Source organism: Lactuca serriola, chromosome 9, assembly GCF_051521515.1.
Source record: "Lactuca serriola cultivar US96UC23 chromosome 9, Lser_US96UC23_V15, whole genome shotgun sequence".
Taxonomy (NCBI): domain Eukaryota; kingdom Viridiplantae; phylum Streptophyta; class Magnoliopsida; order Asterales; family Asteraceae; genus Lactuca; species Lactuca serriola.
Window position 1 is genome coordinate 52,038,390 of NC_136416.1, and position 27,062 is coordinate 52,065,451.

Consider the following 27,062-nt stretch of genomic DNA (forward strand, 5'->3'; position numbering starts at 1 on the left):
CATACACGTTTTGAAATCGTGTTTTAAGTAAATAATATTATGAAATATTATGTGAATTTGAATGTTGAGTTCTAACAGATAGTTTTTACTAGAATTGAAGTAAAACTATGCTTAGAATCATTCATAAAGTATTGGAAGTCTTATGAGATTCCAATCAAATGTCAAATAGTGAAATTTAACGAAAATATAAAATTTGGAATAAGTAAAATTTTATTATTGAAAGTTGTAGATAATCTCGTTAAAAACATTTAGTCGAAAACCTCATCGAAATCCGAGTAATAACGAAGGAGTTATAACCAATCGAAGATTCGCGACAAAACCAGCACGGCGCCGAATGACGTAAAAAGTGAGTTTTTGATAGACTACTTTTTAGCCTTAGTAATCTAAATAAAAGTCGTAGTATTCGTTAAAACAAGAAGTTCGATAAAAAGAAAGCCAAAATCTGACTCCGTATGAGGAAGTTATGATTTTTCGAAGTTTCAGCTTAGTAGTAGACAACTAAAAACTCAAATTTTAGATCGAGTGATTTTTAGCTGACACAACCTAAACGAGAATTGAAGGTCTCGTCATTTGTAATACAACAGTAAAAATTTTGACGAAAACGGACGTCGGATGAAGAAGTTATGAATTTTTAACGGATTTTCCTGTCCCGGTCTGTTAAAAATAATAATATTAAAATTAAAGTCAAAATTAGCCGACGAAGTCTAAACGAAAGTTGTAGAGCATAATTTTAGCTACGTGTGCATATAAAGAACGTCAAAAACGGAGCTCGTATGCACAAGTTATGGATTTTACAAGATTTGGCACATTTTTCATTTAATTTTCGCATGAATAGTGCCAGCCACGTCACCCTCGCTCTAAGCTGACCACGTGTACGAAGCTGCTATGTGGAGCGTCCGAGAAGCGACGCATGTCGCACAGGAGTCCGAAGTCGTCACGTGATTCTCGCATGCCTGCCTCGTGCCCAACTCGCGTGTCGCATGCTGATTCGACCGAGGGTGCGGTCCAATGGCTATCCGACACGCCTCGCATCGGCCTCCACCCCGCGTCTGAGCCGAAGACCCAGCCGATGACGAGCCTGAAGCTGATGACTCCTCGCATCCGAGCCTCGCCGAAGCTGCCATCTGGTCCGAGCCTCGCAGTCACCTGCCCTCTTCCTTTCGCTTCGGATCCGAACCTCGGCCCTATATAAGGGGTGCGAGACCACCCGGGTAAATGTTTGAAATTTGCCCCTTTTTACCCCTAAACTTATATTTCTTCTACTTCCACTTCCCCCGAAGCCCCGGTACTGATTCCAAAGCCCGAAACACGCCCCGAGAAGCCCGAAAAAAATTTATCTTTTCGGTTTTGAAGCTCTACCTTCGTAGAGCCCGGTTTTCAACGATGAAAGTCATATTTAGAGCCGAAGTACTGCCCAAATTAATATTTTAGTCCCCAATTATTTCACGGTGAGTTTAATATATAGGAACAATTGTATGTTATGTGTTATATGTGCTACGTGCTTTTCAGTGTTATTATTCCGGGTTATTTTTATTTGCTATTTTTAATAGCAAAGAAATACCTTTGACCATGTGATCAGTGAAAGGACTTAGATTCACGTTGGTACTGGTATGTAGCCTCTGGCCATGTAGAACATGTCTCCGTAAGAGAATGAATTCTATTCTATGGTATTGGCAGAAGGTTAGACAAGGCTATAAGCCTGAAATCTACCAAAATGTTAATCCGAAGTTGTATATCATCTGTGCCGTTTGGGCCAAAGCTTTATTGATGTATATCAAGCATGGAAATTGTTATGTCTCATTGATTGTATATCTTTAAATCAAGTCAATGATTGATATGGAATGTTGGTCACATGATTCACATATGCCCTTGTTGTTCCCTGATTCTCTTTTCTTCTGCCATATTGAAGTGTGTGTGTGTGTGTATATATATATATATATATATATATATATATGGCACAACGTTATATTGTATCTATTATTGAACTCACTAAGCATCACCGCTTACCCTCTCAATGTTTAACAAATTGCAGGAGATAAGCATCCAGTATAGTTATATACTGGTAGAAGATTTTTGAATAGATTGAAACTATTGTATTTTGCACTCCCATATGTATAAAACTATAGAATCCTGGGAAGTTATGTAATATATAACACTTTAAAATAGTCGGTTTGTATCCAGTAGTTTGTAACCTCTTTATCAATGTAAAATATTATTTTTATGAATATGCAAGTAGCATGTTTTGGAGTAACTATATTGTCGAGTATGAAAGTTTGGGTCTTTCATAAATACGAAAGTTAGGGTCTTTCAATCATGGTTTCAGAGCAGTAGTTTGAGTGAACTAAATTCCACGGATTGGTATTTAGACTTAAACTATTAGAAGTTCAATATATGAACTAAATCATTGTAAGTATAGGGATACAAACCATAGGAAATATATAAGTAAAAGTATTAGGTAATAATAAACCCTAATATTCTAAAATACAATGTTACTCTGTATTGCAGAGCAATGGCTGAACAGGTTAGTAGCCATACCCCTAAGGTTGGTGGAGTTCCTCAACCCGAGGAAGTGAATACTCTAGTATCTCCTCGTGAGGAGCGACTCTTGGGTAAACTTACCGGTGTTATTCGACAGACTCTCGAAGAACACAAAAAGAATGGTGATAAGGGAAAAGAGAAAGCCACTAGAGAATCTTCAAAAGGAGAGGTGAAGCGTCCCTCGTTCAAAGATTTCAAGAGTAGTGGTGCTACAGAGTTTTCCGGTGTTCTCAATCCCATTATTGTTCTTACTTGGATCCAAAACACAGAGAAAGTGTTTTGTATTTCTCATGTGGATAATGAAGATAAGGCTAATTATGCTTCCGCAATGCTCATCGGAGAATCCTTGGTCTGGTAGGAAGCAACATATGAAGCTCTCAACGGGTTTGACCAGGAGAATTTAGCCTGGGAAATGTTTAAAACTCGTTTGCTAGAGAAGTATTGTCCTCTAGACATGAGGAGGAGATTGGAGAAGGAATTCCTTGAGCTTAAACAAGGAGGAATGACTGTGAATGAGTATGAAACTCAGTTTAATCAAAGAGCAAGGTTTGCTACAAAGTATATTCCAACTGAAGACAAGAAAATTCAGTTATTCATGGAGGGACTACGACACGAAATCCACGATTTCGTTGCCAATCGAGAAGTTATGTCATTCAATAAAGCCATTGAATATGCTCGAAGACGTGAGCATGACTTAGAAATACGTGGTGCCACTGTTACTACTCCGAAGCATCCACGTACTGAAAGAACTGTTACTGTTCCTTCTTTTCTACCAGCTCAATCCATTCGGACTGAACCTGGTAATCAAGTTCAAACTCAAAGTGCCTCTCATGGACGCGGCAGATCACAATCTTTTTCTATGCAATCGCCTTCATATCGTATTTGTGGAAGGAATCATCCGGGCCAATGCAAAATAGAAAAGGAATCCATTGTCTGTTATGGATGTGGAGAAAAGGGTCATATAAAGCTAGCTTGCCCCAAGAAAGGATGTTACTTGCTATGCATGTGGTATTACTGGCCACAAGAAGCATTTTTGCCCTACTCTTACTAGTCAGATAACGGGAAGTCAAGCTTCTGTTCAACAACTAGCGAGAAGTCAAGTCCCTGTTCAACAATCAAATGGTACTCCAACTAAAAAGGAGGAGGTGTCAAAAGCTAGGGGTCGTGCATTCCAGATTACCTCAGAGGAGGCACGCGAGGACCCGAATGTTGTGACGGGTACATTTCTTGTCAACTCTAGACCTTCTCACATCTTATTTGATTCTGGTGCCTCAGATTCTGTTGTGTCTTATGAATTTGCGCATTCCTTTCAAATTGCTTGCTTTGTACTCGCGCAACCATTTCACGTAGATACTACGGGAAGTATATCATTACTTGCTGATAAAGTCTATAGGGATTGTGTTATAGAAATTGAAGGTTATGCTTTTCTTACTAACCTAATCCCTATCTCCTTGCCCAACTTTGATATTATTCTCGGCATGGATTGGTTATCAAAGAACCACGTAGAACTCTTGTGCTATGAAAAGATAGTACACATTCCTATTGAAGGGGAGAATCCTATCTATGTCTACGGTGAACAAAGACTCTTAAAAATAATCTCTTTCCTTAAAGCTCGTAAATTCATATCGAAAGGGTGTTCTATTTATCTGCCCTACACATTTGATGTCTCAAATAAGGGGAAGAAAACTGTAAATGATGTTCTCGTTGTTAACGAATATCCTGATGTTTTCCCCGATGACTTGTCTGGCCTTCCTCCGGATAGGCAAGTAGAATTCCAAATTGACCTTGTGCCTGGTGCTACTCCAATTGCAAAGACTCCTTATCGTCTTGCGCTAGCTGGAATAAAAGAAATGATGATCCAACTGCAAGAACTACTTGACAAGGGTTTCATTCGACCGAGTACCTCTCCCTGGAGTGCTCCGGTACTATTTGTCAAGAAGAAAGATGGATCGATACGGATGTGCGTTGATTATCGTGAGTTGAATAAGGTGACTATCAAGAACAAGTACCCACTACCTCGCATCGACGATTTATTCGATCAACTTCAGGGTGTTAGCTATTTCTCAAAGATTGATTTAAAATCTGGCTATCATCAGTTGAAAGTTCACAAGCAGGATGTACCGAAGACTGCTTTTCGTACTCGATATGGGCATTATGAATTCCTTGTTATGTCGTTTGGTTTAACAAATGCTCCTGCTATATTCATGGATATGATGAATCGGGTATGCTGCCCAATGCTCGATAAATCAGTCATCGTATTCATTGACGATATTCTAATATATTCTAAGTCTGAAGCTGATCATGCCATTCATATTCGTGCGGTATTGGAACTTCTTCGAAAGGAGAAACTATATGCTAAATTCTCAAAATGTGAATTTTGGCTTCGCCAAGTTCAATTTCTCGGCCATGTTATTTCTAGTGACGGTGTATCCGTAGATCCTATCAAAATCGAAGTCATTCAAAATTGGGAAGTGCCCCGTAATGCTTTCAAAATTCGTAGTTTCTTGGGTCTCGCGCGATATTACTGGAGATTCATTAAAGACTTTTCTCGTATAGTTGTACCTCTCACGAGTCTTACACGGAAGGAAGTGAAGTTCGAATGGGGTGAAGCCCAAGAAAAAGCCTTCTCAACTCTAAAAGATCTTTTGACTCATGCTCCAATCTTATCACTCCCAGAGGGTGATGATGTTTTCTCCGTGTATAGTGATGCTTCAAGATTGGGACTCGGTTATGTGTTGATGCAACGTGGCAAAGTGATAGCCTATGCCTCAAGACAACTGAAAGATTATGAAAAGAATTATCCCACTCATGATCTCGAACTCGCTGCAGTGGTATTTGCCCTCAAACTTTGGAGGCATTATCTTTTTGGTACAAAATGCCAATTATTTACCGACCACAAAAGTCTCAAGTACATATTCAGTCAGCAAACTTTGAATATGAGACAACAACGAGCCATGGAGCTGATCAAAGATTATGATTGTGAAATCCTATATCGTCCTAGAAAAGCCAACGTAGTTGTTGATGCACTTAGCATAAAGGTTTATTTCAATAGTATGTGTTATGCTATTACTCATACTACAGTAAAATTCACCATTTTAGATGAATTAGAGAAATGGCAAGAAGAGGCCCTAAAGCCAGAAAATGTGAAGAAAGAAAGAATGATACACTATAATGATACTTTACTTGATGATCCGCGAGGATTAAAAGTATTCAAGAATCGGCTGTGGATTCCAAGGATTGGTGGATTGACATAGAAGATTTTAAATGAAGCCCATAAATCTAAACTGCCAATCCATCATGGTACAAGTAAAATGTACTATGATGTAAGAGCTGATTATTGGTGGCCTGGATTATAGAGAGACATTGGAAGATATGTACAGGAATGCTTAGTCTGCTTACAAGTCAAAGCAGAGCACCAAAAGCCTTATGGAACCCCAGAAAGTCTTAGTGTTCCTGTATGGAAATGGGAAGAACTGTCCATGGATTTTATTACCAAATTACCAAATACTGCTAGACAGCATGATAGTATTTGGGTAGTCGTCGACCGCCTGACTAAAAGCGCTCATTTTCTTGCCATGCGTGAAACGGCACCAATGGAGAAATACGCACAAGTATACTTGGATGAAATTGTGGCAAGACATGGTGTGCCACTAAAGATCATTTCCGATCGTGATACTCGCTTCACTTCTCACTTTTGGGCGAGTATACAACGTGAATTAGGATCTCGAGTTGCTCTCAACACAGCTTATCACCCCCAGACAGATGGTCAGACGGAGAGAACAATCCAAACAGTAGAAGATATGCTTCGTGCATGTGTCTTGGAGTTCGGTGGTAATTGGGATAAATACTTACCTCTTGTCGAATTCTCGTACAATAATAGTTACCACGCTTCAATCAAAATGCCACCATTTGAAGCATTATATGGTCGCAAGTGTCGTACTCCATTATGTTGGCGTGACATAGGACAGAAGATCCTTGGAGGCCCTGAAATGATTCAAGACACCACCGACAAAATCCAAATCGTACGAGAAAGAATGAAAGCGGCCCAGGATCGACAGAAGTCCTATACAGAAAAGAGACGATGACCCATAGAATTCCAAGTGGGTGATTTCGTGATGCTGAAGGTATCCCCATGGAAAGGCCTTATGAGATTTGGGAAGAAAGGAAAGTTAAGTCCTAGATTTGTTGGTCCTTTCAAAATCATCCAGAGAATTGGAAAGCAAGCATACCGCTTAGAATTGCTTGAAGATTTGGCAGGTATTCATGATGTGTTTCATGTGAGCTATCTGCGTAAATGCTTGAGCATCAATGATGAGACAATTCCATTATCCGAGGTGAAATTGGATAATAAGTTAAGATATGTAGAAGAGCCGGAAGAGATCGTGAATGAAAGAACAACTAATCTACGTAATAAAGAAGTGGAGTTGGTGCTTGTCAAGTGGAAACACCATCGAGGCCTAAACTATACTTGGGAAAATAAGAATGAGATAAGAGCAAAATATCCCCATTTATTTTACTCAACGTAATTTCGGGGACGAAATCCTCAAAAGGAGGAGGTATTTGTAACATACACGTTTTGAAATCGTGTTTTAAGTAAATAATATTATGAAATATTATGTGAATTTGAATGTTGAGTTCTAACAGATAGTTTTTACTAGAATTGAAGTAAAACTATGCTTAGAATCATTCAGAAAGTATTGGAAGTCTTATGAGATTCCAATCAAATGTCAAATAGTGAAATTTAACGAAAATATAAAATTTGGAATAAGTAAAATTTTATTATTGAAAGTTGTAGATAGTCTCGTTAGAAACATTTAGGCGAAAACCTCATCGAAATCCGAGTTATAACGAAGGAGTTATAACCAATCGAAGATTCGCGACAAAACCGGCACGGCGCCGAATGACGTAAAAAGTGAGTTTTTGATAGACTACTTTTTAGCCTTAGTAATCTAAATGAAAGTCGTAGTATTCGTTAAAACAAGAAGTTCGATAAAAATAACGCCAAAATCTGACTCCGTATTAGGAAGTTATGATTTTTCGAAGTTTCAGCTTAGCAGTAGACAGTTAAAAACTCGAATTTTAGATCGAGTGATTTTTAGCCGACACAACCTAAACGAGAATTGAAGGTCTTGTCATTTGTAATACAACGGTAAAAAGTCTGACGAAAACGGACGTCGGATGAAGAAGTTATGAATTTTTAACGGATTTTCCTGTCCCGGTCTGTTAAAAATAATAATATTAAAATTAAAGTCAAAATTAGCCGACGAAGTCTAAATGAAAGTTGTAGAGCATAATTTTAGCTACGCGTGCATATAAAGAACGTCAAAAACGGAGCTCGTATGCACAAGTTATGGATTTTACAAGATTTGGCACATTTTTCATTTAATTTTCGCATGAATAGTGCCAGCCACGTCACCCTCGCTCTAAGCTGACCACGTGTACGAAGCTGCTGTGTGGAGCGTCCGAGAAGCGACGCATGTCGCACAGGAGTCCGAAGTCGTCACGTGATTCTCGCATGCCTGCCTCGTGCCCAACTCGCGTGTCGCATGCTGATTCGACCGGGGGTGCGGTCCAATGGCTATCCGACGCGCCTCACATCGGCCTCCACACCGCGTCCGAGCCGAAGACCCAGCCGATGACGCACCTGAAGCTGATGACTCCTCGCATCCAAGCCTCGCCAAAGCTGCCATCTGGTCAGAGCCTCGCAGCCACCTGCCCTCTTCCCTTCGCTTCGGATCCGAACCTCGACCCTATATAAGAGGTGCGAGACCTCCCGGGTAAATGTTTGAAATTTGCCCCTTTTTACCCCTAAACTTATATTTCTTCTACTTCCACTTCCCCCGTAACCCCGGTACTGATTCCAAAGCCCGAAACACGCCCCGAGACTCCCGAGAAGCCCGAAAAAAAATTTATCTTTTCGGTTTTGAAGCTCTACCTTCGCAGAGCCCGGTTTTCAAGAAAACTCCCGGTTTTCAACGACGAAAGTCATATTTAGAACCGAAGTACTGCCCAGATTAATATTTTAGCCCCCGGTTATTTCACGGTAAGTTTAATATATAGGAACAATTGTATGTTATGTGTTATATGTGTTACGTGCTTTTCAGTGTTATTATTTCGGGTTATTTTCCCGGGTTATTTTTATTTGCTATTTTTAATAGCAAAGAAATACCTTTGACCATGTGATCAGTGAAAGGACTTAGATTCACGTTGGTACTGGTATGTAGCCTCTGGCCATGTTGAACATGTCTCCGTAAGAGAATGAATTCTATTCTATGGTATTGGCAGAAGGTTAGACAGGGCTATAAGCCTGAAATCTACCAAAATGTTAATCCGAAGTTGTATATCATCTGTGCCGTTTGGGCCAAAGCTTTATTGATGTATATCAAGCATGGAAATTGTTATGTCTCATTGATTGTATATCATTAAATCAAGTCAATGATTGATATGGAATGTTGGTCACATGATTCACATATGCCCTTGTTGTTCCTTGATTCTCTTTGCTTCTGCCATATTGAAGTGTATATATATATATATATATATATATATATATATATATATATATATATATATGTATATGGCATAACGTTATATTGTATCTATTATTGAACTCACTAAGCGTCACCGCTTACCCTCTCAATGTTTAACAAATTGCAGGAGATAAGCATCCAGTATAGTTATATACTGGTAGAAGATTTTTGAATAGTTTGAAACTATTGTATCGATAGAAGCTTATGAATAGTTTGAAACTATTGTATTTTGCACTCCCATATGTATAAACCTATAGAATCCTAGGAAGTTATGTAATATATAACACTTTAAAATAGTCGGTTTGTATCCAGTAGTTTGTAACCTCTTTATCAATGTAAAATATTGTTTTTATGAATATGCAAGTAGCATGTTTTGGAGTAACTATATTGTCGAGTATGAAAGTTTGGGTCTTTCATAAATACGAAAGTTAGGGTCTTTCATAAGCCCTTATTTCTGCCTCACCAGCCACCTAACTCCCCTGTGTGAAACCCTAATCGCCTAGAGTGAGCTAAGAGAGAAGATAGAGTAAATATTGGGCATTTTTGTGATACTTTGGAGGAGAAGTGGAGAGCATCAAAGCATGGATCAAGAGGAGGCTTATGGATGAAAAGATTCCTTAGAGATTTGCTTAAGTTGGAGGTAAAAAGATGCTAACTTGATCATTTCCTTATGAGATCTTGGTTTAGTGAGTTTTTAGGGTTTTATCCCATCCATCTTGTGTCATTAAGTCATTTGAGCATGGTTTGAGGTTAAAACCTCAGATCTAGACTATAGGGAGCTTGTGAGTCCAAAGACCCGAGCTTTATTGAGTTGGTGGCAAGCTCTTGTGCATTTAACCCTTGCTGGAGCATGTAGCCTAATATGTCATGCATGTATGTAAAGCTTGCAACTTTACATGATATTTGAGCCTTAGGAAGATAGATCCAGAGTATGGGGTATCGGTTCTATCTTAAAACATCTAAATGAGAATTCGACTTAAGGGACTCGATGAGTTGATGAGCTGACTTGACGAGTCGGTTGGAGTTTGTCCTGATGAGTTTGAGCACGCGGTAACTCGGCGAGTTGATGGGTCAACTTGGCGAAGGGACTCGACGAGTCGCATAGATGCACTCGACGAGTTGGGTCAACACGGACTGTTGACTCGAGTGTTGAATTATGTTGAATTTAGGGTTGGTCAAACTTGTAGGATAGAGGTCAAGGAGGGGTAAAATGGTCTTTTACCCAAACCAAGAGTTAAAGAGGGACTATCATGAGTTTATTTAGAGTTGTGATCTTTATGTGTTAATTAGAGATGTTTATTACATGTAGGCGGGGAGTAGACTGTTCGAGGGGTATTCAGTTTCCTTGCTTGCTTACGAGGTGAGTCTTCTCACTATACTTACCTAGAGTGGTAATTTTTGTGTGACTGGAGGGTCTTATGTGCTTATATTTAGAATTTTGATATCTTGCATTATGTCTTTGTGATTTATGTATTATTTTGAGCTTACTGAGTTAGGACCGGAGGGTCCACCCGAGCTGTGGCGCCGGAGGGTTCCATTGAGACACATTGAACGGAGGGTCTTATTTGAGTATAGCCATGAGAGGCTAATGAGTTATGTGTGGTATTTTGGGGAACTCACTAAGCTTCGTGCTTACCATGTTATGTGTTATGTGTTATGTGTTATGAGTTTTAGGTACTTCTCAGGATCACGGGAAGGCACCGGCTTGATTGTACACACGAGGCAGAATTACATGTTGAGGATCCTGGATTTTGTTTAAAACATTTTATGAATATGTGTTTGTAGAAACATTGTCATTTGGGTGGTTTTGTGAACTATGTTATGATAATTTCGTGATTTTAAATATGAAAAACTTGTTTGAAAATTTACGGTGTTACCAGTTGGTATCAGAGCCTTGGTTTGAGGGATTTGGATACACTTTTAGGTGTGTCTGGACTCAAACTGAGAATTTGAGAAAAAATTTAAAAGAAATGATTTTTTTCTAAAAACGCGCAAGAATTTTAAGAGGAAACGAGTGGGAGCAGTGTGTACAATCATCCAGAGCCCGAAAGGTGATTTCCCAAAATACCCTTACTTATTTGTGATATGAGATATTTATGAGAAGTTAGGGATGCATGCTAGATGATAGGCTAGGTATTTCATATTTAGGGCTAGTGTTGCCTGATTTGTGATGCCTTAGCCTAGGTGTTGCTGCTATCTGTTGTTTCCTTGAGTATGTGTTGAGTAGGAGTATCTAGCAGGAATCACTTAGAAAGAGTTCTGAGTCGAGTAATAGTCTAGGAGAGGTGCCTAGATGAGTATATGAGGGTTTTCTGAGAGAGGGTAGTATGTTATTTGTGAGATAGAGTACATGTGAATTGGGATCCTAGGAGGAGGACTTGGGGTGACTGTAGGTTGGTGTGTAAGGTAGTATTGGGCCCGTACTACTGAAAACACCGGATATATATGCAACCCAAGTAAGAATACTTAGGGGACTAAGGAGCATGTAGGGGCGGGAAATCGAGTGTGAGTATGATCGAGCGAGTATCTGATGATTTTTGTGTTGTGTTTCAGAGACATCATGGTGGGTACACACCACAACCCCGAGAGCAGTGGGACTAGTGACGAGGAGATCCGCAGGACCACCATGAGGAGGTGGCCGCAACTATTTCAGAGGTGATACCAGAGATGTTTGGGTCTATTAATACCACCCTGATCAATACATTTGATGAGCGGTATGCTGCTGCTACTGAGGCCGCTGCTGTCGCAGTCACCACAGTTGTCGCCGTTGTCAGGCCATAGGGGGTGACTCGTTGTTGTTTTGGGAGTTCAGCTACACGAAGCCACTAGAGTTTGATGGGACACATGATCCGATTGCTGCTCTGAGATGGATCTCTGAAATTGAGGGATGCTTTTATACGTGTTCGTGCCCAGAACATTTGAGAGTTCGGTTTTCACTGAACTAGCTTCACTTGGGAGCGAAGGACTGGTGGAAGTTTGTGACAGCCAGTTTTACTTCTGCAGAACATGCTGCAGTGACGTGGGAGAGGTTTACTCAGTTGTTTTAAGACGAGTATGTTCCCCAGGTGGAGAGGGAACGGTTAGCCCAGGAGTTTCTGTCTTTCAATCAAAAGACAGAAACTGTGACTGAGATTTCGAGGATGTTCCATGAGAGAGCGCTGTTTTGCCCTGAGCACATGTCTACCGAGCAGGCACATGTGAGCCGATATCTGAGCATATTGAGGAGAGATATACGAGAGTTCATAGTGAACTCGTTGTACAGGACATTGGTTGAGCTTCAGACCAATTCCAGGCGGAGGGAGACCAAGCTCGAGTTGTAGGCCAGGGAGGAGGGAGGGACCGGAGACCAGTGCGGTCGCAGTCGGCGACGAAGTGGGCTAAACCCACTGATACGAGAGATGGGGGTTAGAAGGGCTACACTTGTGGTAAGTGCAACAAGAGTCATGAGGGATCATGTCGGGCAGGGATTTGCTACAAATGTGTCAAAGGAGGGGCACATGGCGAAGGATCGCCCTAAGGGTTTTGTAGTTTTCTTTCACTGCAACCAGACCGGCCATCGGAAGGTCGGGTGCCCTCATCTCATTCAGGGATCAGCTTAGGGTTCTCCTGTTTCTTTGCATGCTACTGATAGTCGGCCGGTGAAGGCCGAGGCTCCGAGGGCTCATGGGAGAGCTTTTCAGCTGACAACGGAGGAGGTCCGCGCAACACTTGATGCCGTGGCTGGTACTTTGCTTGTGAGTTTTGTACCTGCTTTGGTGTTATTTGACTTGGGTGCGAGTTGATCCTTTGTGTCTTTAGCTTTTAGTCGTCACATATGTATCCGACATGAGGCGTTGAGTCGGCCTCTGAGGGTTTTTATAGCCAACGAGCATGCGGTTTTCGCTACTGATGTATTCCGAGGATGTGTACTAGAGATTTTTTTAGTGCTAAATTCCCGATAGACCTGGTACCTATCACGATGGTTGATGTCTGTATCATAATGGGCATGGACTTGTTAAGTCGGTTTGGAGCTATGATCGACTGTGAGCGTCGGATGGTGACTATACGAGACCCTTGTGGGAGAGTACTTACGTTGTATGGTGAGGGTACCAGATTTGGATCAGCTTTCTGCTCTGCCGCCAAAGCGAGACAGAGTCTACAACAGGGTTGTATGGGCTTTTTGGCATATGTGATGGATATGCGGGTTGCTACGGGGAGGCCGAATTCTATCTCCAAGGTTCCAATAGTGTGCGATTTTCTGGATGTTTTTCCCGAGGAGTTTCCGGGAGTGCCTCCTGAGAGGCAGGTGGAGTTCTGGATTGATTTGGTTTCGGGTGCGACGCCTATTGCCAAGGCACCTTATCGCCTTGTGCCACTAGAGATGCATGAGTTATCCTCATAACTCCAGGAGCTGCTGGGGAAGGGTTTCTGCAGACTGAGCAGCTCAACGTGGGGAGCACCGATCGTTTTTGTCAAAAAAAAAGGATGATTCACACCGGATGTGTATTGATTACCAGGAGTTGAACACGCTGACGGTCAAGAACCGTTATCCACTTCCGAGTATCGACAATTTATTCAATCAGTTGTAAGGGCATCTTGGTTCTCTAAGATTGATTTGAGTTCTGGATATCATTAGATGAGATTTTGCGAGGAGGATATTTAGAAGACGGCCTTTAGGACTCATTATGGGCACTACGAGTTTTTGGTGATGCCTTTCGGGCTCACCAATGCATCAGCGGTGTTCATGGACCTCATGAACCAGCTGCGCAGGCCTATGTTGGATAAATCGGTGATCGTGTTCATCGACGATATTTTGGTGTATTCAAGAACCAGGGAGCAGCACGAGGAGAATCTTAGAGAGATTCTTAGAGTATTGAGGTCGGAGAGGCTTTATGCCAAATTCTCCAAGTGTGATATCTGGTTACGAGAGGTCCAGTTCCTGGGGCACCTCATTAATCAGAATGCGATATTGGTCGACTCGGCCAAGATTGAGGCAGTTATGAGATGGGAGGTGGCAAGAACCCCATCCGAGATTAGCAGTTTTCTAGGTTTGGTCGGCTACTATCGGATATTTATCAGAGATTTCTCCAACATCGTTGTTCCTTTCACCAGATTGACCCGGAAGGGTGTTACTTTTGCATGGGGGCCCAAGCAGCGGGCCTCATTTGAGACTCTTCACCAAAGATTATGCGAAGCCCCGGTGTTAACCCTTCCCGAGGGAGTGGAGGAGTTTGTAGTCTACTGTGATGCATCTATATCAGGACTGGGTGCAGTGTTTATGCAGAGGGGGCATATGATAATGTATGCATCGAGGTAGTCAAAGCATCATCAGGTGAGGTATCCCACACATGATTTTGAGCTGGGGGCGGTGGTGTTCGCCCTCAAGATCTGGCGCCACTATCTGTATAGAGTCCGGTACACCCATACACGGACCATAAGAGTCTGAAATACCTCATGGATCAGACCAACCTGAATATGAGACAGAGGAGATGGTTGGATGTAGTGAAGGACTACTACTTCGAGATCTTATATCACACACACAAGGCTAATATGGTAGCCATTGAGACATAGAGTAGAGAGTGAACCGATCTAAGACGTGTGTATGAGGATGACGGTGATGACTCCAGTCCTTGATACCATCCGGGAGGCTCATGTGGAGGCTGTGAGGCCAAAGAACCTCAATAGGGAGTGGGTAATCGGACATGTTTCTGAGTTTGAGACGGATAGTCAGGGGATTATGACTTTCTATGGGCGGATTTTCCTTATACAGGTGGAGCTCGACATATACTGACGGAGGAGGCACATAGATCAAGATTCTCGATCCATCCAGGAGCCACTAAGATGTATTTGGATCTGAAGAGAGACTACTGGTGGCCCTGTATGACGAGGGATGTGGCATGGGTAGTTGAGAAGATCTCGACCTGCCGTCAGGTTAAGGCGGAGAACCAGCATCCACATGGCCCGTTACAGCCTCTAGAGGTTCCCCAATGGAAGTGGGAACATATTTCCATGGATTTTATCACCAAATTACCGAGAACCACGCGAGATGTCGACGCGATATGGGTGATTGTGGATCAGTTGAAAAAGTGTTAATTTCCTTGCTATCAGTGAGAGCTCTTCCGCAGAGAAGTTGGTCAAGATTTATGTGAGAGATGTGGTGGCTAGGCATGGAGTGCCGGCATCGATAGTGTCAGATCGGGATGTCTGTTTTACTTCCAGATTCTTGAAGAAGTTTCATGAGGAGTTGGGTACCCGATTGCACTTCAGCACCGCATACCACCCACAGACAGACAGGCAGGTGAGTGGACGATTCATACGTTGGAGGACATGCTGCGTGCATGTGTTATGGACTTTGGAGGAAGTTGGGATACTTATTTTCCCTTGGTTGAGTTTTCGTATAACAACAACCATCATTCCAGTATTGGCATGCCTCCCTTTGAGCTCTTATATGGTAGGAGGTGTCATACTCCCATATGTTAGGGAGATGTAACATCTTGGAAATTCGGAAGCTTAGTGGAAGGGCTAAAGTGTAAATTAAGGTAGGGACTCAACGAGTAGGTCTTCCGACTCGCCGAGTCAGAGTGAGATTGGCAGGGCCGGCTCAACGAGTTTGGGGGCTCTAAGCGAACCAAAAATTTGTGGCCCTTTGGCATTTACTATACTTCATGTTATAAACCCTCCTCCTTTATCCGGGCTTGGGACCGGCAATAATAAACTAAAAAGTTTACAAATGGCGGAGTTAAAAAAATTTTTTTATGTATATGTTTTTTGTGAATATATTTTATGACGTAAAGTTAATTTTTCTAGCTTTTTTAGATGCAAATTCTTTAATGAAATTTTCATAATCAATTTCTTTTACTAACTGTTTTTCAATTGATAAAATTGCTAATCCATTTAATCTTTCTTGTGACATTGTAGATCTTAAATAATTTTTTAATAGTTTTAATTTAGAAAAACTTCTTTCGGCAGAGGCAACGGTTACAGGAATAGTTAACATAATCCTATAGGCAACATATGCATTTGGAAAAGAACTAAACTTTTTAATGTAATTAAGTATATTAATAATTGTATCACGTTCTAAATGTACAATATGTCTTAATAGTGTTAGTTCATGAAATAAATCTAAACCATTAATATCTAAGCTATCATGCTTTAAAGTTTTTTCAAGATTTAAACAATGTTTTTTTAAAGTATTTTCATCAAATGATTTTAATTTTTCTATACTAAATAGAAAACCAAAAATATTTTTGAACTCATTAAATTGCTCAAATCTACTTTTAAGTGAAGTAATGGCTTTATCTACTATATATAAAAAGTAATCAGTTTTAAATAACTGAATAGGAGTTTTAATAGTTTCATTAGCAACATTTTCATCATATCGTCTATTTCTTTGAATGATACGTTTTTCACGAAATTCTGGTTTTACATTCATTTCTAAAGCCAATTCTTTTGCATAATCTAAAGCCTTTTCAAATCCGTTTTCTCTATATTCTTCAAAGAAACACAAAAGTCCATTTAGTTGATCTATAGCATCATCGATACACATATCATTTGATTGCAAGCTTTTACTAACAGTGTTAATAGCAAACAAAACATCATACCAAATAATCATTCCTAATAAAAATTCATAGTTTTCAAGTTCATATGTAGCTAAACATTTAGCCTCACTTTTAATTTTTGGATCTCCACAATTTTTAGATAATTGTAAAAGTGCTTTTCTTAATTGTGGTGCTTGAAATCTAATTGCTTTTACACTTTCTACCCTACTTTCCCAACGAGTTTGCGATAATGATTTAAGTGTTAGGTTTGATATATTATCTTGTAATATTTTCCACCTTTGAGTTGATGAAGCAAATATCGAATATATACGTTGTATAACTCCAAAAAATTCACTAGCTTTTTCACACGAATTAGCCATATCACAAATTACTAAATTTAAACTATGACAACCACAAGGAGTGTAGAATGCTCTAGGGTTAATATCTAACAATCGTTTCTGTACACCTTGATGTTTTCCTTTCATATTTGAACCATTTTCGTAACCTTGACCCCTAACATCATTTATATCTAGTCCTATATTTTTAATTTCATCAACTATAGCATCATATAAGCCTTTACCGGTTGTATTATCTACAACTAAAAATCCTAGAAAGTACTCCTTAACTTCTATTGGAGTGGTTGAAAGATCTAAACATCGTAAGATAATTGACATTTGTTCCTTATGACTTGTATCAGGAGTACAATCAAGTATTATTGAAAAATATTTAGCCTCTTTTACTTTTTTAATAATTTTAGTTTTAACTTCTTCTCCTAATAAACTAATAAGTTCGTTTTGCATATTATGTCCAAGATAATGATTATGAATTTCTTTGTCATTAATTCTCCTAATATGTTCTTGCATAATAAGATCAAATTCAGCAATCATTTCAATTATAGTTAAAAAATTACCATTATTTTCTTCATAAATTTTTTCATTTGTTCCACGAAATGCTAAATTACATTTTCCTAAAGTTTTAACTACAGCAATGATTCTTATTAACACGTTTTTCCAATGATCTTTTTCTTTATTTATTTGTTCTTGGATTTGCTTGTCAATTGTTTTATTATTTGTTAATCTAGTTTGTAAGTCAATCCATGACCTCATATTAAGAATGTGTCCGTTACTTGCTTCATGTCTTTTTAGTATACTAGAAATATTATTCCAATCATTGTTACCTTTATGTGCTAATGAACATGTAGATGTATTCACATTAAATAATTTACAACAAAAACAAAAAACTCTATCTACATCTATGGAATAAACCAACCATGTTCGTTCGTATTTTTCTCCATTTGGTATTTTTTGCATATAAAGAGATGTACTAAAGCTTCTTAAGTGTTGATCTTTTGGAAATTTAAAATCATAAATTTTAATAGGACCTTTTTCTACAATTAAATCTCTTAAATTAGTACTAATATTATTCCATCTACTTGGATCATATATGTTTAAAGGTGTGTTATTATTTTCACTATTAGTTTGTTCGTTATCAATTTCAATATTGGTTTGTTCGTTATCATTTTCACTATTAGTTTGTTCATTATTAATTTCAATATTAGTTTGTTCATTATTATTTTCACTATTAATTTGTTCGTTATCAATTTCAATATTAGTTTGTTCAATATTATTATCAACATTAGCTTGTTCTGGTTCATTATCAACATTAATTTCTTCTTGTTCATTATCAACATTTTTGTTTGTAGTTAAATATTTTAAAAATGAACCTTTTTGTTTATCTATAAAAGCTTCTTCTTGCATTTTTCGTTTCCTTTTTGAAGCACCTGATTCGTATTTTCTCTTTGACATGTTTATTAATTATTTGATTAATAATAACTATAGTATAGAAGATATAGATTAGGATTATACCGCCCTTAAGATAATGGAAAACTCAAAAATAACGGAATCTGCCAATCTGAAATCAGTGAACAATGGAATCTGCCAATCTGAAATAAAAAAAACAGAGAATTGAAAAGATTAACAAATTTGATCATTCATGTCATTTGGAAAAAGCCAAAAACAAATAGAATACAAATTACATAACTTAATAATAAAACATTGTTTTTAATTATAAGACATTACATAACTTAATAATAAAACATTGGAGTTTGGGGCCAATTAATCAAACTAAAAGCCAAACAGCAAGATAAATACTAAGGTCCCTACTTCGTTTAACTAAAGATGAACATGTGTAAGCAAATCAAAACCAACTAGTCCATTAATCAACAATATAGATTGACATTTTTAGACCAATAGCAAATTTTTGGAGAGTAATCTGTAATTTGCCCTTGACAAATTTTTTTGTCACATATTCAAATCTCCTGTTTTGAATCCAAGGTTGGAAGATCTACAAGTTTTTTGAGATTTTCTATCGTTTAAAATAATTAAGGCCTAACCTGATACATAATGTAAGCCGGCCCTGATCATCAGCTATTAACAATAAACAATTTAACATTTAACCACATAAGACATTACCCCAAATCCCCAATTATATAATCTTATAATCAGACAATAGGAAATCAAAAATCAAAAGGGAAAATACAAGCAAATTACCGTTTCAATTCAATGCCAAATTGCCAACAGTCACAGAAGAATCGATTTTTGAGCGATCAGTAATGGATTGACGATTGGAATCGATAGGCTGTGCCGCTGTGGATTGTGGAATGGTCCGAATGGAAGAATCGTCACAGAGAAGAATCGATCGAATGATGGAATGAAGAATCGTCGAATCGAGTCCAAGAGAAAAGAAGGGAAGTTGATTAGTCCGAGAGAAAAGAATCGTCACAGCGTCGTTGTTCGGTGATTGTTTGGAATTGGATAGCCGACGTTTTTTTGTTGAGGAATGGATAGTATAGGCTGTGCTGCTGGATAGTATAACTGGACTTGAAAATGGGGCCCCTTACAATTTGGGGCCCTAAGCCCTCCCTTTACAAATAATAACATAAGGCCGGCCCTGGAGATTGGTCGCGGGATTAAGTGACCAACTCGCCGAGTCGGTAGCTGGGACTCGACGAGTTGGTGCTGAGGAGAGAAAACCTTAATCCCGAGGGTTGTACCCTATATAAAGAACATAACACCTCTTCCCCAGCCTCTTTGCCTTCCCATTGAGTTCCAGAAACCCTAGATTCGTGTGAGCTTTACTTTGTGAGAGATTAGAGCCTTGGAGGAGGGAATCATGGAGGGAAATTGAAGAGCAAGAAGATTGGAGCATGCCCAAGAGTGGTTGGTGAAGCCCCTTTGTCTCAAAGCCTAACCCTAGAGTGTTTTAGGCTTGGATCTCCATGGATTCACTTAAAGTTTGCCACTTTACGTGAGGGAAAGACAGTAGAGGAGTGGATCTATGGTTTGGAGCCCTGCATGGCTTGGAAAGCCTCTGTATGGAATGAGAACTTACGAGACTCGGCGAGTTCCATGGGTGAACTCGACGAGTTGGATGAATATAGGTAGAAACTCGACGAGTGGGAAGAACAACTCGGCGAGTCCGTTGAAGATTGCCTTTGACTCGGCGAGTCTGTTCTTGGACTCGGTGAGTCTGGACATGAAACCCCAACCTCTTCTGATTAAGTCGCGAATCGGTGAGTCTAGGGACGACTCAGTGTCTTGAACAGGAAAGGACTCGAAGATCCTTGAACTCGGCGAGTCTTGGGGTGACTCGGCGAGTTGAGTCGTGGTATGGGGGTTCTCATAGCATAGAGACTCGACGAGTCAGAGGGTTGAGTCGGCGAGTATAGTCAGTCAGGAAGTTTGACTTTGACTGAGGACTTTGACTTTGACCAAGAGTTGGCCAGTTGACTTCCAGGGGTGTTTTGGTATTTATTGAGTTTAGTCTTTTGGTATTATCAGTGGTGGAGTTCGTGTCGGAGGTTGGAGCAGCGTGATCTTATCTTTTCAATCGGCAGTTGCAAGGTGAGTTATCCTCACTATATCAACAGGGTCTAAGGCACCAAGGCCGGCCCTTTATCGGATGGAAATCCGGGTAGTTTTTTGTTATGTTATTGCTTTGTTGTGTTTGCATCCTGGTAGCTAGGATGGTGTATGTTAGAGACCTGGTTAGGGTCGGTATCCTGGTTTATAGGATGATGCTATGCTAGTGACCGATTAGGTCGGAATCCTGGTAGGGATGTGTTATGTATGTGATCTGTTAAGATCGGTTTGATTAGTTGCGAATTGATATATGATTATATGTTTATGTGCACATGGTTGTTGGATTGGGGTTGGGTTGAGGCGGGTCCTGTTTTGTGCTGTAGGCCAACATCCCCAGGGCGGACAGGTTATCCCGAAGGCCCAGCGAGCGGTCCGGATAGACTGTAGGCCCTAATAGGGCAAGCCAGACGTGCCGAGGCTCGGAGAGTGGACCAGGCCGACTGAAGGCCCGGTGCGGGCACACCAGACATACTGTACACTCAGAGAGTGGACCAGGTGGATTGAAGGCCCGGTGCGGGCAGACCAATCACACTGTAGACTCGATGTATATGGCTAGACTCGGAGGGTGGACTAGGTGGACTGTAGGCTCGGTGCGGCAGACCAGTCACACAGTAGACCCAAAGTGCATGGCTGTTCTGTTCTATTATGATATGACATATTATGTGTATGGTATATGTGGTTGGTATTTTGCGGGTATCTCACTAAGCTTTCGGGCTTACAGTTGTGGTTTAAATGTTTCAGGTACTTCAGGAGACCGTGGCAAGGCAAATGCGTGATCGTACCGCTCCTCATGTTTATGTTTTATGATATGGTTCTGGGAATACTCTGATAATAATTGTATTGAAAACCTTTTTGTAATAACTAAATGAAATTGGGTTGTTTTTGAAAAGTTCAAATTGGTTGGAATTTTTAGAGTCTTACAAGGTGGTATCAGAGCCTTGGTTTGAGTGAATTGGAGGAACATTCAGTCTCAAATCAAGGAGAGTTTTCAAAAAGAGGATTTAAAATGGTTTTCAAAATGACTAAAGGAGGACGCGGAGGTATGATCAGCCGGAGCCAGTAAGTAACACCAAAATACCATACAAGTTATTTGTTTATAAGATATGATTAAACAGCATGCTAGTACTAGGATAGGGATCTTCGGGAATTGCATGATAGAGGTGCCTGATTTATGATGCCTGCTAGCCTAGGGTTTCTTTCTGTATGAGATTTCCAGTGTTCCTCTACGAGTGAGGGTTGAGTGCTCGTTATGCATGTTCATCACTAGGGTGTTGTGGTGATACTTGATATAAATATGGGTAGGTGTGGAAGGTAGTATGGGCCCGTACTACTGAAAGCACAGGACCCATACGCGTATCAAGGAAGTCACAACCCTTAGGGTTGGGTTGGGAGTTGGTTCCCGGGTTAGTGAGTAGCATCTGATGTTTTGCGGTAATTTTAGTATGGTGGTTACGAGGCATGCTGGGAGCGGATCTGTGTCAGGATCGGGAGCAGGAGGGGGCGGTCAGGGTGGATCAGCACCACCCGAGGTTATCGGTCAGATGAGCACAGACGAGTTGGATGCTAGGATTTGTGAGATCCTGCATGATGAGTTTGCTGCTATGTTCCGGGCCGAGTTTCTGGAACTGTTTGGGTCGATCAAGACCGCCATGGTTGAGTATTTTTATGAGCGCTATGCAACTCTTACAGAGACGGCTGCCGCGGCGGCTACAGCGGCAGGGGAGGAGCCGGTAGAGGTTTTAAGTATCGAGCTTTTGATAATACGAAGCCCCCTACCTTCGACGGAGTTCAGAACCCGATTGTTGCTATGAGATGGTTATAAAATGTGGAGGGGTGTTTCTTCACATGTTCATGCCCTGTTGATCAGAGGGTGAGGTGTGCTCTGAACCTATTGAGGCTCGGGGCGAAGGATTGGTGGAGATTGACCACGGGTCATATTCGGATGTGCAGCGGCCTGCAGTTTCTTGGGATCAGTTTCGGGAGATGTTCAACACTCATTATGTTCCTCGAGTTGAGAGAGAGAGAGAGAGAGAGAGGTTGGCTCAGGAGTTCCTAGAGCTGAAGCATGATTCAGAGTTGGTGACAGAGATCACCAGGATGTTCACTGAGAGGGCGATGTTTTGACCTGAGTTTGCTTCGGAGCAGGCTCAGATGTCCCGATACCTAAGTATGCTCAAGAGGGACATCAGGCACTTTATGTCTACGCAGAGGTGCGAGACCTTACTGGAGTTGCAGGAGGCCGCTCGGCGGCGTGAGTTGGAGATTGAGCTACAGTTGAGAGAGTAGAGGCAGGCCCCGGCGCAGTCACAGTGTAACATCCCAAAATTTAAGACCAAAAATTTCTTTTTAATAAAACATTACTTTAACCAAAGACATCATTCCAAAACATAATCTGAGTATAGGATTTCAAAACACATGTTTATTATCAGAGTAAACATTCCCAGGTTGACTAATCTATGGTGTGTGCCATGCGATCACCCCGAGCTCCTCCCTCCGCTACCGGAAGTACCTGAAAACAAAACTGAAAACCGTAAGCACGAAGCTTAGTGAGTTCCCCACCTTACCACATACCATGCAAAACCACATACTGCACATACTGGGCCACGCCCGCTATCCGGGGCCTCGCCCCCTACTTCGGGCCTCGCCCGCTACAACGGCCCCGCCGCTCCAGGCCCCGCCTGGCTTCGAGCCCCGCTCGGCTACAGATCTGTTTCACTTAGGCCTCGCCTGTCACAGGGCCTCGCCCTCTAACATATAATAGCACATAAACATATCACATAACATTACATAAACTAAACATATACTAACAACTCTTGCTCTGAGGCCTCGCCTATCTCTGGGCCCCGCCCGAGTTCTGCTACTGATGAGTCATGGAACCTCGTCCATACTCCTGCTGATAGTGAGGTTCGGGCCCAGCCCACTCTCACTCCTTTCCTAACTTGGGCCTCGCCCCTGCTCTGCTGCTACTGAGGTGTGGAACACCATCCACACTCTGCTATTGGTGAGATACGGGACCTCGCCCTCTCTCACCTCCCTACCAGGCACATACAAGAATCACACAGATAACAAGTATAGACTATCACATAAACCGCTCCTTGGGCACCCGCCCTCTGTCATTGGACCTCGTCCAAATATCATACTAGCATACTGTGCCTAGGGCTAACCCCCGGGTCTTCTACTCATAACTACATGGGCCGGCATTGTGGCCGTAGACCCATTCATACAAAGGGAAACTCACCTGATATTGCTGAACTGCTGCTGCTAACCCCTTTGACCGCTGCCTGACCGCTAACTCTGAACTGCTGCTCTGCTAGCTCCCCGAGCTACCAATATCAACATAACACTTAGTCTAACTGACCTCCAAAAGTCAACCAAGTCAACTATGGTCAAAGTCAACGTCCTGGTCAAAGTCAACCTTCCAGGTCAACCCTACTCGTCGAGTCACCCTACTGACTCGTCGAGTTCATAATTCCAGAGTCCTTCCACTCGCGACTCTACTCGCCGAGTCAGCCCCTGACTCGCCGAGTCTACTGATTCCCGATTCCTGTCCTGTCCGACTTACTGAGTCCTGGCTCGACTCGCTGACTCGAGACTTAACTCGAAGGGTTTGGGACCACGCGACCTGATTCGCCGAGTCTAAGAACAGACTCGCCGAGCACACGACAAACTTCATCCAACTCGACGAGTTGTTCATCCAACTCGCCGAGTTCATGCCCATCTTCATCCGACTCGACGAGCTGTTCATCCCACTCGTCGAGTTCCTCCTCATCTTCAAGCTACTCGCCGAGTCCACTCGAAGGACTCGTCGAGTCCACTTAGATCCACTTACATGCAGAGGACTTCCGAGTCATGCATGAGCTCCAAACTATAGATCTACCCTCCCCAAGCCTATTTCCCACGTAAAGTTGCAAACTTTACGTGTAGAGGGTGAGATCTAGGCAAAATACACCCATAGCTAGGGTTTAGGACCAAGAGGCTCCAACTTCCACCCAATGGCTGATACTTTCTGGGATTACAAACCAAAATAAACATGGATCTGAGGTAGCAACCTCAGATCTAGACCTCAAGCTCAAGATTGGTCTTAAACATGGCTTAAAAGCCCCAAAACTCATAACCAAGGGAAAATCTGGAGGAGATAAACGAATTGATACCTTCTAATGCTCTGAAATGCTTCCCAAACTTCAGATCCAAAGCCACTCCCTGATGCTTCAAGGATTCCCACTCCTTCTTCTTCCTTAAACCCACTCAAAAATGGCTAAAAGCTTGAATGAACACAATGGGGGCTTAAGGTGCGGCGTTCTGGGTGCAAGAGGCTGTAAAGGAGCCCTAGGAAGAAGATTAAGATGCTTAAATAGGCTCCAAGCCCCGGATTTAGGGTTTTCCTCGCACAGACCAGACTCGCCGAGTCCACTTGGCCGACTCGTCGAGTTGGTCACTTTCTTATCGACCCGGATCCCGCTCCGACTCGCCGAGTCCTTCCTTTGACTCGTCGAGTCCCTCTTAAATTTAGGGTTTCCTTTACTTTCTTGGCTTTCAAAATCTTGGGTGTTACACACAGCCGGCGCCGAAACGGTCCAAGACCGTTGATTCTAGGTTGGGAGATTAGAGCAGCCGCACTTATGGGAAGTGCGGGAGGGGTCACACCCGAGTTTTTAGGTCCAGTGGTGCATGCCTTAAGTGCGGGAGAGAGGGGCATTATGCGAGGGATTGTCGTCAGTTAGCCCCAGTTCAGGATATGAGGATTTGTTATCAGTGCCATCAGGTTGGTCACATGAAGGCCAACTGTCCACAGCTTATTGCAGGACTGGTGCATGCTCCAACACTACCCACTTTGAGGATTACGGGTGGAGGTCAGGGTGGAGCAGAGCCCCCGAGGGCTCAGGGGCGTGCTTTTCAACTTATGGCAGAGGAGGTCAGGGCAGAGCCGGATGCAGTTACGGGTACGTTTTCATTTTGTTGTTGTCTGATTATCTTATTATTTTGTGGTGTTGTATTTTTATACACCGTTCTGCGTGTTTCATGGGTTGCTTGAAAGGGATAGTAGTAAGGAGTTGTAATGGTTAGCATCCAAGGGAATGATGGTTAGAATTTGGTTGTATGGTCTTGTTGCCGGGTATAGCAATTGCGATTTGAGAAGTATTCAGCGAGGAGTCGAACTCCCTTAGAGTTCGAGATGCGCGATGTCGGAATGTGGTTTTGTGGAGGTTGCTCGTTTAGAATCAGTTCAAGTATAAGAGAATTTGTTGAGTAAGAATGTTTAAGTGATGCCGGTTGGATCACCGGTGGTTGGTAGTCAGTGCTCTAAGTGGGAGAATTGGAAAATTCTCAATAGAATCGACAAGTATTTGAGGTTGATTAGAAGTTTGGGAGTTAGCAGTGTTTCAGTCAGCCAAGAGTGTGGGCTGGTATGAGTAGGTGGCAGACTAGTGGGGGCAGGGAGCAGAACATGGATTCAGGAAAGATAGTGTTTGATGGTAGGCCTGGGTTTAGGCCATGGAAAGGATTCCAAGATCGGAACAAGAGTTCGAAACCCCTAAGGGGCTAGAATAGCATGAACGGGGAGGATTCCCTGGAAGGGTAGTTGGAATGATGTATGATAGTTGAGCAGACCGGGAAGAATGAAGGCCGGAAGGTGTACCAGTCTGGTCGAAGGCTCGGGAGAACGGTCCAGACAGGCTGAAGGCCTAGAGAGGCGATCCAGACATGCTGAAGGTTCTGAGAATGGTCCAGACATGCTGAAGGCCCAGGAGGGCGGTCCAGACATGCTGAAGGTTCCGAGAGTGGTCCAGATAGGCTGAATGCTTGGAAGGGCGGTCTAGTCATGCTGAAGACTATGTATGTGTTAGTGGATCGGTATGAGGAGAATGAGGAAATGCGTCGCCAGGGAATGATGATTGATATGGTCTGGCCCCAGGTATTGATCGTGTTAATGGAAAGCAATGCATGGACCCGGGAGTCCTTGTGAGCAGATTCAGAGTATATGGAAGTGCAAGGATAGCAGTTACTCTACATGGATACTATAGAGTGAAGTATAGCTCAGTGACACGTGTAGGTGCAATAAGGGTTGTTGAGTGGATTTCCTGAAAAGGAAAGGCATGTAGCTCCGGAAGGAGTGTGGGTACTCCAGCAGAGGAGGAAGTGGAGTAAGTGGATTATCGGCAGTACTTCAGCTATTGGTAGTAAGTACTGGGATGGTACCAATGGTATGGGAACACATTCGGGTTGGGTGTCTGTTGAGGTTGCGGAAGGATTTCCGGTAGTGTAGAACCAGAAGAGTTCAGAGGAGATGCAAGGATGGGGCCTTGGATTTTCTGTATGGATGTGATCAGGAGGTGATGTATGGTTGGTAATTTATCCTTGGGATGCTTAGAGGTATCATCAGTGTGTCGGGTTTTCCAGCCCGAGGATGTTAGAGCAGGTTCAGCATGTGTATGTGATTGCTGGGGAGAGCTCATGAGAGCTGCTCAGGAGCTGAAGGATGTGTCATCCTGTCAGCGCGAAAAGAAAAGAGTTGGATTCGGAAAGGAAGAGGGATTAGTCCTAGATGTGAATTCGATAAA

At 41.9% G+C, this 27,062-nt stretch overlaps 1 protein-coding gene across 1 annotated transcript; it reads right to left on the bottom strand.

Moving 5' to 3' along the window:
- Positions 1–15,825: 15,825 nt before the first annotated feature.
- LOC145075690 (uncharacterized) lies at positions 15,826–19,524 on the bottom strand. Its single transcript, XM_079021837.1, has 2 exons — positions 19,132–19,524; positions 15,826–18,524 (listed from the first exon to the last, which is right to left on the bottom strand). Exon 2 carries the CDS (start codon positions 18,385–18,387, stop codon positions 15,826–15,828), a length of 2,562 nt encoding a protein of 853 aa, XP_078877963.1. The 5' UTR covers positions 18,388–18,524; positions 19,132–19,524.
- Between the last annotated feature and the right edge of the window lie 7,538 nt (positions 19,525–27,062).

Coding starts and splice junctions, on each gene's coding strand:
- LOC145075690 (XM_079021837.1), bottom strand. CDS start 18,387: ATGTCAAAGAGAAAATACGAATCAGGTGCTTCAAAAAGGAAACGAAAA.